The sequence below is a fragment of the Epinephelus lanceolatus genome, chromosome 17, assembly GCF_041903045.1.
Source record: "Epinephelus lanceolatus isolate andai-2023 chromosome 17, ASM4190304v1, whole genome shotgun sequence".
Lineage (NCBI taxonomy): Eukaryota > Metazoa > Chordata > Actinopteri > Perciformes > Serranidae > Epinephelus > Epinephelus lanceolatus.
This window is the reverse complement of record NC_135750.1, coordinates 32,227,288-32,240,441: the sequence shown is the minus strand read 5'-3', so window position 1 is coordinate 32,240,441 and position 13,154 is coordinate 32,227,288. Positions and strand designations below refer to the sequence as shown.

The 13,154-nt window shown below is 40.8% G+C and overlaps 1 protein-coding gene across 2 annotated transcripts in view; it reads left to right on the top strand.

Annotated features, from left to right (window-relative positions):
• The window catches only part of LOC117248757 (gamma-aminobutyric acid receptor subunit pi), a 69,896-nt gene that overhangs the window by 12,600 nt on the left and 44,142 nt on the right, over positions 1-13,154 (top strand). For both annotated transcript variants that reach the window (XM_033614009.2, XM_078160714.1), the window contains one exon: positions 4,273-4,362. In XM_033614009.2, coding sequence (XP_033469900.1) covers positions 4,310-4,362 — 53 coding nt within the window. In that variant the 5' untranslated portion in view covers positions 4,273-4,309. The remainder of the gene's footprint in view (positions 1-4,272; positions 4,363-13,154) is intronic.

Sequence of the window (13,154 nt, the reverse complement as noted above, 5' to 3'; positions counted from 1 at the left end):
TGCTGCTCATTGACCACTGCTTTTGTTCTGTATTTTGTACTTTTGTACACCGACACTTGGTATCATTTGTATTTTGAATGAAAACCTTTCTTCCTTGCAACTAAATGTCAGCCCATCAAACTATTTGATCATGATTTTCAATTGTGACACCACTCCTACTATGTTAAAGATTGTCCTAGTAACCCAGTCAGCAGAATAAATGTTGGCATTATCTGCAAACCATGGATATCTTACATGTATATGTGTCATGTGAAGCAAATATGTTAGACCTTGTGTTTCAATGTTCAATGTTCTGTTGTGACAACACTTTGGTTAATGTGTGGTTAGGTTTAGGCACAAAAACCATTTAGTTAGGGTTTGGACTTGAAATACCCTTTGTTGTTGCCACAAACACAGCTGGAAATGTCCTGAACTGTCGTTACACCTGCTTTTGTGGTCTTAAATATCCTCTTTCTTCTAAAATTTGTGCGTGCTAAAAACAGGTGATAGACTCCTTTCCCATTGCCTCCTGATGAGAGGCTCAGTTCATATACATGCAATCTGAGCTATGTTACACACATCAAACATACAGCTATGACTTGGTTTACAGACACGTACAGTGCCAACAGTTTTATTCTGGCGACTAGGCTGGTTCTGGCCAACCTCATCAGGCTGACATAAGAGGGTCGTTGCCTTGATTAAGCTCGCCTGGGCCTTCCAGGCTGTAAAAGCTGCCCCGTGTGTTAACTCTTTTTCTCCCTTCCTACAGTAGAAATCCACCCTGTATCATTGCCTTTTGCTTTTGCATCTTCAACACCTCCACAGCTCACTTGACCAACATCCATGCCTGGCTTTCATTACTGACTTTGCTAATCTACACAGTTCATAGTTCATTTCAATTAACCGTAGTTTACAATTATGTTTCTCTTAAGTACGACCTTGCATAGACTCCCTGTTTGTCACATTTCCGGAGCCAGTTTCTGAAAAATGAGGGCTCATCCAAGACAATACATTGACTGGCCAATGTAAGAAACGCAGGCTAGTTTTCAAACAATTGGTCACACATTACAACAGCAATTGGAATCCCAATTTAACAGGGTTTTCTTGTGGCTTGGAGTTGTTGTACAAAATGATTGATGAAATTGATGCAGATGTGATTCTTAGGCCGGGACATTTGTTGCACTGCCATCTCTCTCCCATCATCTCCTGTCAGCTCTTAACTGTCTCATAGTGTACCTGAAGTAAAGGCAAATTACAGAAAATACCACAATGTCACATGTGATTGCAGGATTTATTGTTGCAGGATTATTTCCATGACAAAATGTGTGCTGAATTTAGACTGCACACATCATTCACATTAACAGAGTTACTCATGAGTTGTAATGCATGGCTGTTGAACGAGCTCATCAGCAGTGAATGACAACTAATAGCCTAATATATGTGAATTATTCAACTCCCTCAAGTCCACACTTGTCATTAATTGCAGTCCGTTTGACTGTGACAAAGTTGGCAGCAAAGGGACAAACAGAAAATTGCTCAGTATGTAGATAAGTCTTAATTGAAGCAGTTTGCAGTGTGTTTTGGTAGATGACTGCTCACTTGGCTACCAGAATTGTAGCTGGTGAGGTGTAGCACTGAGAATTAATGTCAGGAATGTCAGAAAAATCTAGTTTTGAACAGATATATGTAAAATCAAAAATGGATATTGTATTTTGTTACTGTGATATGCATCTGTCCAAAGCAGACTATGTAAACTACCATGATTAATTAAAAGCATTACATAAATGGTAGTAAAGTCCAGTGTCGGTTGTACTGGTAACCCTAGCAGTGATAATGCCATGTCCACTGTAAGGAAGTAACTAGTTACATATAACAGCATTACAATTGCTTACCAAAATGTTGGTGATTACAAAGGGGATTCAGCCAAATATGTTCTTTTTGCTAAAAACGATTTTAAGTGGAATGTAACATTCATTCTGTTGTTTTGCATTTTTTGTCGTGCAGGAATGTCTCCTTCTGACATATTTGGTCCCGTTGGGACATATTTGAGTGCAGCACCATCATGGGTAGGATGGCTTATGAGGAGTTGTCTCTATGTCCAGGCAGCCTCCATCCATTTGGCAGTATGCGCTCAAATTGTGAGAAATGTTTTTGATCAGTTTTCTTTTTGAAATTTGCATCACCTCTTATTTGCCAGTTAAAAAGTGCATTGTTCTTAAGCTAAGTTCCCTGTACTGTCCACATTACACAGCTTGTGTTGAGTTCTGCCTGTTAGGTGCATTGTCGTCTTTCAAAACACACTTACGTTTTCAGATGAAAGTTACCATTTACATGCAGTCTCTTTCAAAATAAACACAGTATGTCAATACAACACCGAAAATTGACATTTTTTCTGTTGGGTTTAGGAAAAAAAGAAACTTTTGGCTTGGTTTGGCTTACGGGCTACAAACACTGCTCTCCCAGGTGAAAGTCGATGTTTGTTAGACCCTTCCCCACCCCTCACGCCCGCCCTATTTGAACTTTGCTTTGCTTTAACTTTCGTTCTTGTCCTGTTAAGGAACTTTTTTTTCCGTTGGTATCTAACACCACAAGTCACTGCCCAAGTGCCAGATTTCAAAGACTTCAGAGTGAAACTAGCTTGTGTATTCCAGAGTCTTTAAGTGGTTTTCACACTATATGACTGACCACTACGGGATCCTTCACCAAGAGGAATCCCTGATGAGTATGTCATGTGATGCATGGGCTGACCCACAACTTGGTTGGAGGGAGGTGCTTATGAAAAAATATCAAAGTCAAAACATGACAAAGCAGCATCCTGAGTAAGTTATTAGGCTAATAACTTACAGAAATGTGTGCAATAGTCCGCCTCCCACCTTCTCCCATCCCCTCTCTCAGTCACTCTCACTGTCAAACCCACACACACACACACACACACACACACACACACAGTGGAAAGCACTGCTTGTCTCTGTCCTCAACATGTGTCTTGCGCTGTCACTGGCCATAGCTCACTGATGAAGTCCCCAACAGGTCCAGATATTCAGTATGCAAAATATCTGGGGAGCATCTGCGATGCATCTGCAAGGCTCCCTGCTCGCACCTTTGAATAATTCACATATAGCAGCACATTGTCAGGGAACTCCAAAAACTGTTGGCGAGCAGAAAATCAGGGCTTAGGTTGTGAAGTGTGAACTAGATATGAGCGGTCTGCGACCAGCTGACCATGCATATTTATGTTTTTAGGATTTTTCAGCTTTACTGCCCAGTTTGCTGTAAAACATTTATTAGAAAAATGATCAGAAAATAATCAAATGTAATAAGTCATCTTACTTTAATTGAGTAATTAAAATAGATTCATTGCTTATTACATTTTGAACGGGCTAACTAATAATCTGTAACTATATTTCAAAAGCAACCTTCCCAACACAGGCCATGTCTTACCTGCTACAGAACCACACACTGCGTATTATGTAACCAAAGCTGCAGCCAAAGATGTTACATTACCAGCAACGGGTGGTACTGTATTTCAAGCCTACTCCACTGTAAAGTCACTTCTAACACCACAGCCACGGAAGCTAACTTTCAACTTTACATTAAATATTTCCATAGCCCAGCTTGCCGTCCACATTAGTCAGGTCTCAGTGGTTAAGTCATTCTGGTCTCTGAAGGGTTTCTGTCTGCTTTCATCTTAAAAGAGGCATGAGGGATGGAGGGAGAGAGAGAGAGAGAGAGAGAGAGCATGGAGATATAGGGGAGAAGACAACTCTCTTTGAAGGAGACTGCTTTATTACTTTTCACCCAAGTCTGGAGCTTACTGTGCCAGACTTGGAGTCAGGGGGTGTCAGCAACAAGAGGTCATTGTGCTGTTAAGAGAATGTCCCTCAGGCATGTCAGTGCTGAGGCTTGCTATTGTGTGATTTAGAAATACAACTTCAAAAATTGTCCTACATTACAGTGTCCATGAGAGAACTTGTGAAAGATAAGCAAGTAGTACTGTTACCTGGGTGATAGATATCATCTCAGTAAAAAAAGTATTTGTGGAAGTGTGGACTGTAAAGATTAAAAATAGGGAAGGGGGCACAAACCATCTGTGATGTGTGCTAGCTGAAGACTCTGTAAAAAGAAGGTGTAGGAGTCACTTGAGCAGCACAAGAATCATTTTAAGTCCATGCTGAGATGCATCCATGGATCTTGGTTTTCGAAGCAAACACTATCTGTGTTTTCTGAATCTTCTATCATCACCTACATCTCTCTAAATTGCATGTTATTGACCTTTGTGTGCTTTTATTGCAGATAAACTCCACCTGGCATCTCCACTCCCTCGGTAGCCATGGCTTTCGCTATATCTGGAGGGACCGTGTTCACCATCCTTCTCATTAGCAGGTAAGACTGCTTACGGAAATATACAACTGCTGGGATCTGCAGCCACAAAGCTATCTTAACAGGCAGGGAGCATGTAATCAACTCATGTCAGTTTTTAATTTGTAACAACACCAGCACTTTGTATGCAGTGAGCTGAAGAGGAGATAGAGAGGTACTCAGTATTATCATTTTCTCGTGAACCATCAACACCAAAATAACAACTCCACGTGCATCAGACAAGAAGCATTGAAATTCCATTGCCACGTTCACGGTGCTGCTGAGCGGAGACGATGCAGCAGGATCCAGCACCACATGTATCAGTCGTTGCATACAATTGGTGTTATAATCCCTGTAGAGGTCACACAGAGAGAATGATGGGATGTTTTGGTGCACATTTGTCTGTTACCGTGAAGAGATGCCTCTCCCTTTCTTACAGTGAATTTCCAGAGCTCAGAATGCACTTTGCACATTTTAGATAAGGCAAACCCTCTGGGTCTCGCTGAATCCTGCTATAAGATATTCTCTGTATAGTGCAGCGCTTCTTTGTACAATCAGCTCTGGGATTAATGCGCTGTAGCAGGTTGCCTGCCACACGAGTATGTTGCCAAATGCATGCTTTTAGTGTACACACCATATGCCAGACTTTGACCACTCCAGCCTTAAATTTATTAATTAATTACATGAATCTGTGAGCTTTCAAACATCCCATACAGATTTCTCCTTTGTGTAATGACACTGTAGTCACTGCACGGTGGATATTATAACACTGATGCATGTCAGTCAAGGCTGAGAGAGCCTTAAGAATATACAATTGTACAAGTCATCTCTGTTATTTAACAATTTGTAAAAAAAATAAATAAATGTTGTTTTATTGTGAAAATATCAATTTAAAATGCAATTGTAGCGGCCAATATTTGCATTTTTTTTCTTAAAGGTATACTGAATTTACGCATATTGGTTAACTGAGGATATACTGTGTACATTGTTAATGAGTTGCTTATTTTTTATTCAGCTAAGCTAATGGTTTGCTGCAGATTCAGTACCCACTTCCAAAACTTGATATTCACAAAGATCCTCATGGGAACTGAAACCCTGATCATGAGACTGACCAGGTACAAAGTATGTATTCAGTCTAATCTGTAGGTTCCTGTTGTATTGCAGTGGGTCTTGGCTCTGTGTCTCAGTTTGACTGAAACCAATTTAAGCAGACTCGCTATCAGCACTGAAGACATTGATTGTATACTAACACTGGTAATTCTGGATGGGGTTTTATTATCCTTGGGTCTAGTCAGGCCGGGTCAGAGTGTCCTCAGTTCTCTTTTAGTTGGCTTTGCCTTTGAATGAGCATCTGATTTGGCCTGAGTTCCTGCTTGCAACTGGAAAACTGAACAATGTAATTTTCTTTCTGTGTCTCAGTGCAGCGACGTGCAGCCCACCATAAAAAAGGGCTCTTTTGGAAAATTTGAATTAAATCTAGTGACGAGTGACCACTGAGACTTGTGCTTTGCAGCATTTCAGCCTCAAACTTTTGCATATATGGAGGAAAAACTTTGACTTTGACAACTTTTTGTCCGTAAATGACATCCAGGAAGAATTTTAGGAAAATTTGTGCTATTTAAGGAGAAAATCCTGCTCAGTATGCGCTCTAAAATTATTTTAAATTCCAGAGCTATACATTAATGCAACAAATGCAACAATGCAATGAATCAGAATCTTGTTTTGCTTTTAACCTTTTTAATTTAGCGTTTGATAAACAAAAGCTAATCCTGTGTAATTTATGATGGAAATTCAATGATTACAAATGTTAACAAACAACTGTATGTATGTAATATAACTGTTATGACCTCCATCAGATTGTGTGTATGAAGACCCTGGAAAGATGATTTACTGTGACCTGTAGCCAATCAGCAAACCCTGCCAGCATGAGCTGCTCAGCTCAGAGGCCTTGATAGCTCTGGTAATTTAGTGATTAGAAAACACTGCTTGCCAGTGGAATACAAATGTGCCACAACCATTTTCACTATATGGCCACATTATTGACCTGAACAGCTTTATGATGCGATCCATGACCTTGACGATGTTGAAACTGCCAGGACCCTCACCTAACAGCAAAGGAAAGCTTATAGGGGTCATGAAAGTCTCACATTCATCTAGTAGAACAGGCTCACAGGGACATAAATGACGTGCTTGAACTCTGTAGAAAGATTAATGTCTTGCTTTATGTTGAGGATACTGTACACCACCAACGCAGCTGGATTCCATGACACTTTGGCAAATACTCGAGTGTCAAACTGGCCTCGGAAAACTTCCTCCGCTCTTGTTCATGTGGCACTCAGTGAAAACCCTGGCAGCGTTGGAGCTTTGTTTTACTCCCCGAGTCAAAAGAACAAAGCAAAAAATTCAAGAGGATCACAGCTGAGCTTGCTATTTAAAATAGAAAAAAAAGCTGCTGCTTAAAAATGTCATCTGAGGCAGTCAGTCATGGATCTGGCTGGCACATGAACATTCAATGGTGCGAACCACATATGCTTAAAGTAATTTTAAAGCATATCCTGTTAAGTTCTTGCATGTCTTGTATGCAGTTAACAATTATAGTGGTGGAAGATTCACCACTTTTAACTCTTAGTAATTTTCCTCAGAAAGAGGTAAACAAAAGCAGGTTGCTCATTTGTTACTGGTGACTGTCGACTGTCAGCTCAAAATGACAACTGTCACGTATAGATAGTGTTAGCAGTAGTTAGCTAGCAAATCAAACTAACACTAGCTCTATGAAAATTAGGTGAAAATTCCATCTCTGGCTGACTTTTTAATGTCTGCAGCTGACTTGTGTTAGAAAAAAGAACCTTGAAAAGCAGTCCTAAATAAGGCTTTGATGGCTACATACATGATATGTATGATGCCAAAATACTGAAGCTAACTTAAGGTGCAGTGCAAGCTCTGTTTGCCATCAACTGAGCTGCTTTCCCATCAAAAGATGGTGAGGTTAACTGAGGCCCTGCCTACACATATACAAATATATATAGATATATGTTCTCCAATGTTTTGGCCTCTTGTCCACATGAAAACAGAGTTTTAGGTCACTACAACGGAGATTTTCTAAAATGCCTTTTAAGGCGTAGATTTTTCAAAACTTGGGTGGTGTTGCTTTGTGTAAAGAGCATGTAAAGGGACTATAACAACAACTACAGACTACTAGTTTGTTTCAGTTTTGTCAGCGCTGCTTGGTCTAATGACTATTTTATAACTCAGTATCGCTGCATCACTTTTCAGACAAATTGAGCTGTCTGCTGCACCCAGTGTTATTTGGTCCACCAGATATGATCAGGCCTGGTTGAACCAGCAGATTGACAGACAATTTCGGGAGTGGGATTGTTGTCGGTGAGGGAGAGAGGGAAAACTTTCACTTCTCCAGAACATCACTTCTATCTAGTCATTGTTTTGAAAATGGTAGCATTACCTTGTGCACGTGGGTCCATGTCATTGGTTCGACAGCCCATTGGTTCGACATCCCATTAGTCCGACTGTCCGCGGTGCTGAACGGCTCGCGGCGGGCGTATGGTGCGCCGCGACCGGCTTGAGGCGGAGCAGGCTCACGGCTTATGTGTTTGCCACTTTCTTTTTCATTTTAACCCACACCATGATCTTTTCCTAACCCTAACCAAGTGGTTTTTGTGCCTAAACCTAACCAGACCTTAACCACAGGGCGTCATGATGATTTCGGAACGGACTTCGGAACAATGAGTTTAATGTGGTTGGAACAATGGGATGTCGAACCAATGGGCAGTCGAACCAATGGGCAGTTCCCGTGCACGTTGCTATCTTCACAATGATAGGAGACTGCAGGAGACAACTAACGCTGGCAAGTGTTTGAAGTTGTTTTTCTATTGTACTGTGTTTGTGTGTTCATGAACTTGAGGCTTCCAGTCAACAGCTGTTATCAGTTAGAATAAAGTTAAACTGTTGTCATTGTGCCTTTAAATGTGAGGATTTATTCACTGTGAGCTAGCAACAAATTAGCTCTCCAGGTCATACATTTTTAGAATTTATAAGTCATACTGGTGATTTGTGGAACAAAATGCAACTAAATAGTTGTGGTATGGAGCCCTACAGGTACAAAGGCATGCGCTTTGTCTGCTCACACTGTTGTTTAATTCATCAAGTTAAAGGGCTCTAGTTTCGCAGACCGGGCGCGGCGGAGGTGCAGGGTACCTGCGCTTCGTCAACTGGGTATGGCCAGGCGGATTTTGTAAGTTTGGCACACCGTGCACCCTGGCGCAGCTACTCCTCTATCCCACCTCCGTCCCTCCTACTGGCGCAAGTCGGAAAAAGGGAGGAGAGAAGGCGTGGAGTGGGTTTTACACACATCACACCAATCAAATGAGCCCCTCTCCTCGCGCCCTTAAATGCGCTGCGCCTGGGAGGAGGTCACCACAATTATAAATCAATGTTGCGTTTCTCTCATGTGCACACGCTCTCTCTTTGTCTCTCGCAGTCTCACTCTGTTTCTTTTCTTTTGACTTTTCTAAGATGACAGATGCTGAATATATACTCCCTATCTGATGCTGTGGCTGTGTGTGGTTGGCTGAGAGGGATGTGAACTCATTAGTTTGCAGCTGTGTTAATCAAATCAGGTTGGGTTTCCATTACGCGTGCCAAACGTGCCAAACGGTGCCAATCACCTTTGATCTGACATCAGATGTGACGGGACAGTCGATATAGAGATACATTTATGTGCTGATTGCAGATAGTTGCATTGAATAGTGTTTTTTTGGGTATTTATTGCATTGTTAATGTGCCTGATATTCTGGAAACCTGCCTGTGAGGTTTTGGTGACGTGTGCACACTGTCAGCCGGTCAGCCAAACTCCAGCTTACACCGGCTGCGCTCCCCCTGCGCTGACAGTAGACGTGGTTTCAGCTGGCGAGCTTTTAGCACACCTTCGGCGAAGCCTTTTGGCACGAAACTGTCACTGCGCCAAGCTGGATCTGTCGACACCTCCCCCTGCTGCGCCGCCACACCCATCTCAGCGCACCTCGGTCTACCAAACTACCAAACTGAGCGCGCCTCGGGTTGCGCTGCTCGAAACTAGCTCTGCACGGGGTTCGCCACCCTGCACTGCGCCGGGAAACTAGAGCCCAAACTGTTGCTGTGGTGTCGTTAAACATGAGGATTTATTCAATGTAAGCTGGAAACAAACCAGCAGCTCTCAGACCCATATATATATAATTATATTTTCAAGTCACACTGGTGCTCCATGGTAGCAAAATGGTAGCAGACACTATAGCTCAGGAGAAAGTAGTCTGGATGGGTGGAGAAGTGTGTGTGTGTGTGATGTATCATGTTCATGAGTCTTTCTTTTTGTGTGTGTCTGTGAGAGGGAGAGAGCCATAGGAGAAAGTGAGAGAACCGTAACGTCTCCTGCAGGTGGCTTAACAAAACTGATGTGACAATTTAAAGTGGGTATTCTCGACATGGTCATTTTATACATCGCACCCCGAGTTGTAGTGTGTATGGAGATAGTTTGTAAAATGAAGGTTGAACAGACAGATTTTTTTTAACAGGGGGAAAATATCCAGGTTTTTTTTGAATAGCTGTAGATGGGGCCTGATGCTGTGGAAATTTTAAAAAGGGTGAAGGAAAACTGAAGTCCTTTTCTCTGGTGGATGCTATTTTTCTTTAAACAGTATCAGCTGCAGGACAAAACATACCACATTCTGTTTTGTGTACTTGCATAACTTTTTCTCTTAAGACAGTAATAAGGTCATTCCCAAAAGCAAGTGTTAACTAAAGTAAGAGTGACCCAGAAAATGGGTTTAGTGAGACAGTTTTTAAATGGTCCAAAAATAATCCAAAGTATTCTTCATTCATTATCCGTAACCATTTATCCTATCCAAAGTATTAAAAATGTGTTCACCTAAGATTACTTAACTCAAGTAATCTAATGGGACATGTTACAGATTACATTTTTTAGGGCATGTATTGCATAATTTGTAGTAGGATGCATTTTGATTTAACTCTCCCAACACTGAGGAGGACTAAATGTGTTTAGCAAACATAACACTATGTCAGGTAGCTAGTAAAGTATAAACTTTACCAAATTCCGTAAAGAGCTGCTAATGTTAAGCTATCCACAACAGTGAAAATACCATACACATTGGATGTGCTAGTCATAAACAGGGCTTTTTCATGTGTTTCAGCATGAGGACAAATCAAAAGCTTTTCATGCATGCCATGGTTAGTTATGGTTGCTAAACTATAATTAATCAATCACTGTTTGAGGGAGGGGTTAATAATATAATCCATAATTAAGTCAAAAAATAATCTAAATAAATGATTCTATATAGCCGTCCTTGGATTTACAATAATCTATAAAAGTCATTGTTCCAACAGCCACAGGGTAGAAAGGACATATTTGTCATTTTGTAGCCAAACATAACTGCATTCCTCTGCAAGGCATTTAGCAGCCCACATTTACAAACCAGGCTTGATTTTTCATTTAATCTCTTTCAATAGAGGCTTAACAATATGAAGTAACACCTTAATACTGTATATAGGAAGCGATGGTTTCATGGCACTGGTTACAGAAAGCATGGATAAAATTTTACTGAAGCCTATTACAGCAGATTAAAGGCTTACAGTATGCTTTTCTTGCCTTTACTGGAGAGACACGACTTATTCCTGTATAGAAATCCATTCCATGTCAGCTTTTTTATTGATTGTCACTGGAAGGATTAGTGTAGCCCTATGCTGGGATAATTACATGACTGAATTGTCTCAAACCACCACAAAAGGGAACATTTCAGTGGCACATGAGGGGGGAGATCATCGGTTTTAGAAACTATTGTACAATAGACTCTGTTTTTCTATGTTAAAGTAAAAATAAATAGTGTTTTAGAGTACCTTAGGGACTGTTTGTTATGTATGAGGGAAAAGGGAGAAGGGAGACATGTCAAATAACATTTTAAGCACTGGGGTGAGACTTAAATATGTTTATATTTTTATATTGGCTTAGCAAAGCGACCTGCATATTCAAATGGTTGTGTATTGTATTTATTTTTAAAACCCTCTGAACCCCAGCCCCTTGGCAAGTTTGAAAGGTATGTTTTCTTTAAAAATTGCCAAAAATAAAGCAATCATCATAGCCAGAAACATTGGCTCCAATGGCTACATTTGGTGTGAATATATAAAAAACTGAAGTTACCCCTCAGCCACCATCCTATCCTCTGATGACAGCCTGTTCTCATTCTAAACTCGTCAAAAACCGCAGCGTGGTCAATGATTTCAGCGTCAGACACCAACACCAAAGGCCACCTTTTGCAGTGGTATGATACAAATGCCGGCTGGTCAGATGGCACCTGTAGTGGCTGTATGATACCTGGACGGGTAGCGTCACTTAATATCACAGCCAGATAGTACCTGTCGTGGCAGTATGATACACCACTAGACGGTGTCAGTTGGAAACACTTCTGGTAACGACATAATATAAGGAGCTGGAGGGTCCATGTAGGGTCCAACAAACCCTGAGGGTGTAAACAAGGTGTTTCACTGACATTGTAACTTCATTTTTTACTGTGTGCAGAAACTATACATTTCCTGTGAAAACTGAAGTATATGTCACAATGCATTTCACAGGCGTAAAATGACATCAACAACAAATGCAGGAGGATAGCTACTGTAGATGTGATCATGTCATATGTAGATGTAAACGACACTGACGAAGCTACAGTATTTGACGAGTTGGGATGAGAACGTGTTGCTGATGAATAAAGAACAATATGTGTCTATGAGGAATTGTTAAGGTTTTTGATTCAAAGGATTAGACAATGTCAGACCATGTCTCATCATGCCGTTTGAAGGTATGTTGAACTGTGAGCTTCCCGGAGATCATATAAAAAAAATTGAGATTGGACTCCAACAAGTGATTTGGCACATTGATTTGGAAGAGTGATCCTCAATTTTACTACTTCTGACAAGTTAATGCTGGAGGCTGCTCTCTGATCTCACTTGTCAAGGGTCACCAAAATATACCGCTGATGTTTCAGAGCTGATGCCATGGTCCATTTAAAGCTTGACTGAAAGACAAAATACACATAAGTTCAGATTTTAGCTTTTATACTGAGTGGCTTAAAACTGCAACCACAGTTGTTGCCATCATTGCAGCTGTTGCCATAGAAACGCGAGATAACCTATGTTACTATATCCATTAGTTTGTAAGTGATTTTACTGAAAGTTTCAGGTTGGTGATGGAGGTTTGTTAGAAATAAGTTTACAGTTATTGACGGCTGAAGAACTTCCTAGTCAGGTCAAGGAAAAAGTCTTAAATAGAGAATGTTTCAGCTTTTTTACTCAAAAAACCACAGTGCCTTTTCCACAGAGTTAAATGAGGAGGCAATTGAGATTCTTTTAAATTTAACAAAATCCTCTTTTGTCTCTACTACAGCGGCTGTTAGAAATTCCCTTGCCTCGCCTATTTGAAATCCATCATTTATCACTTTGTGCAGCAGAGAGAACTGAAAACCAGTTTTTCATGTTCATTAAGTTTAATTGTGGGTCCCCTATCTGGAACAATATCTTCCCTCTGTTGGGTTCCTCTGCCATTTCCATTTTCACAGCGGTTTGTCATGGTACCATCGTCACATATATTTTCCCTCAGCAAGGCATTCTCTCACTAGAGACCTGATTATTCTATACCGCTAAACTTTCTGAACCTCATCGGCCTCTTTATTTTGATGAGAGAAACTTGTCGTCAACTCCTAACAGAACACTGGGGAACAATAAAAACGCTTACTACCACTATGATTTGTAAAAGAATA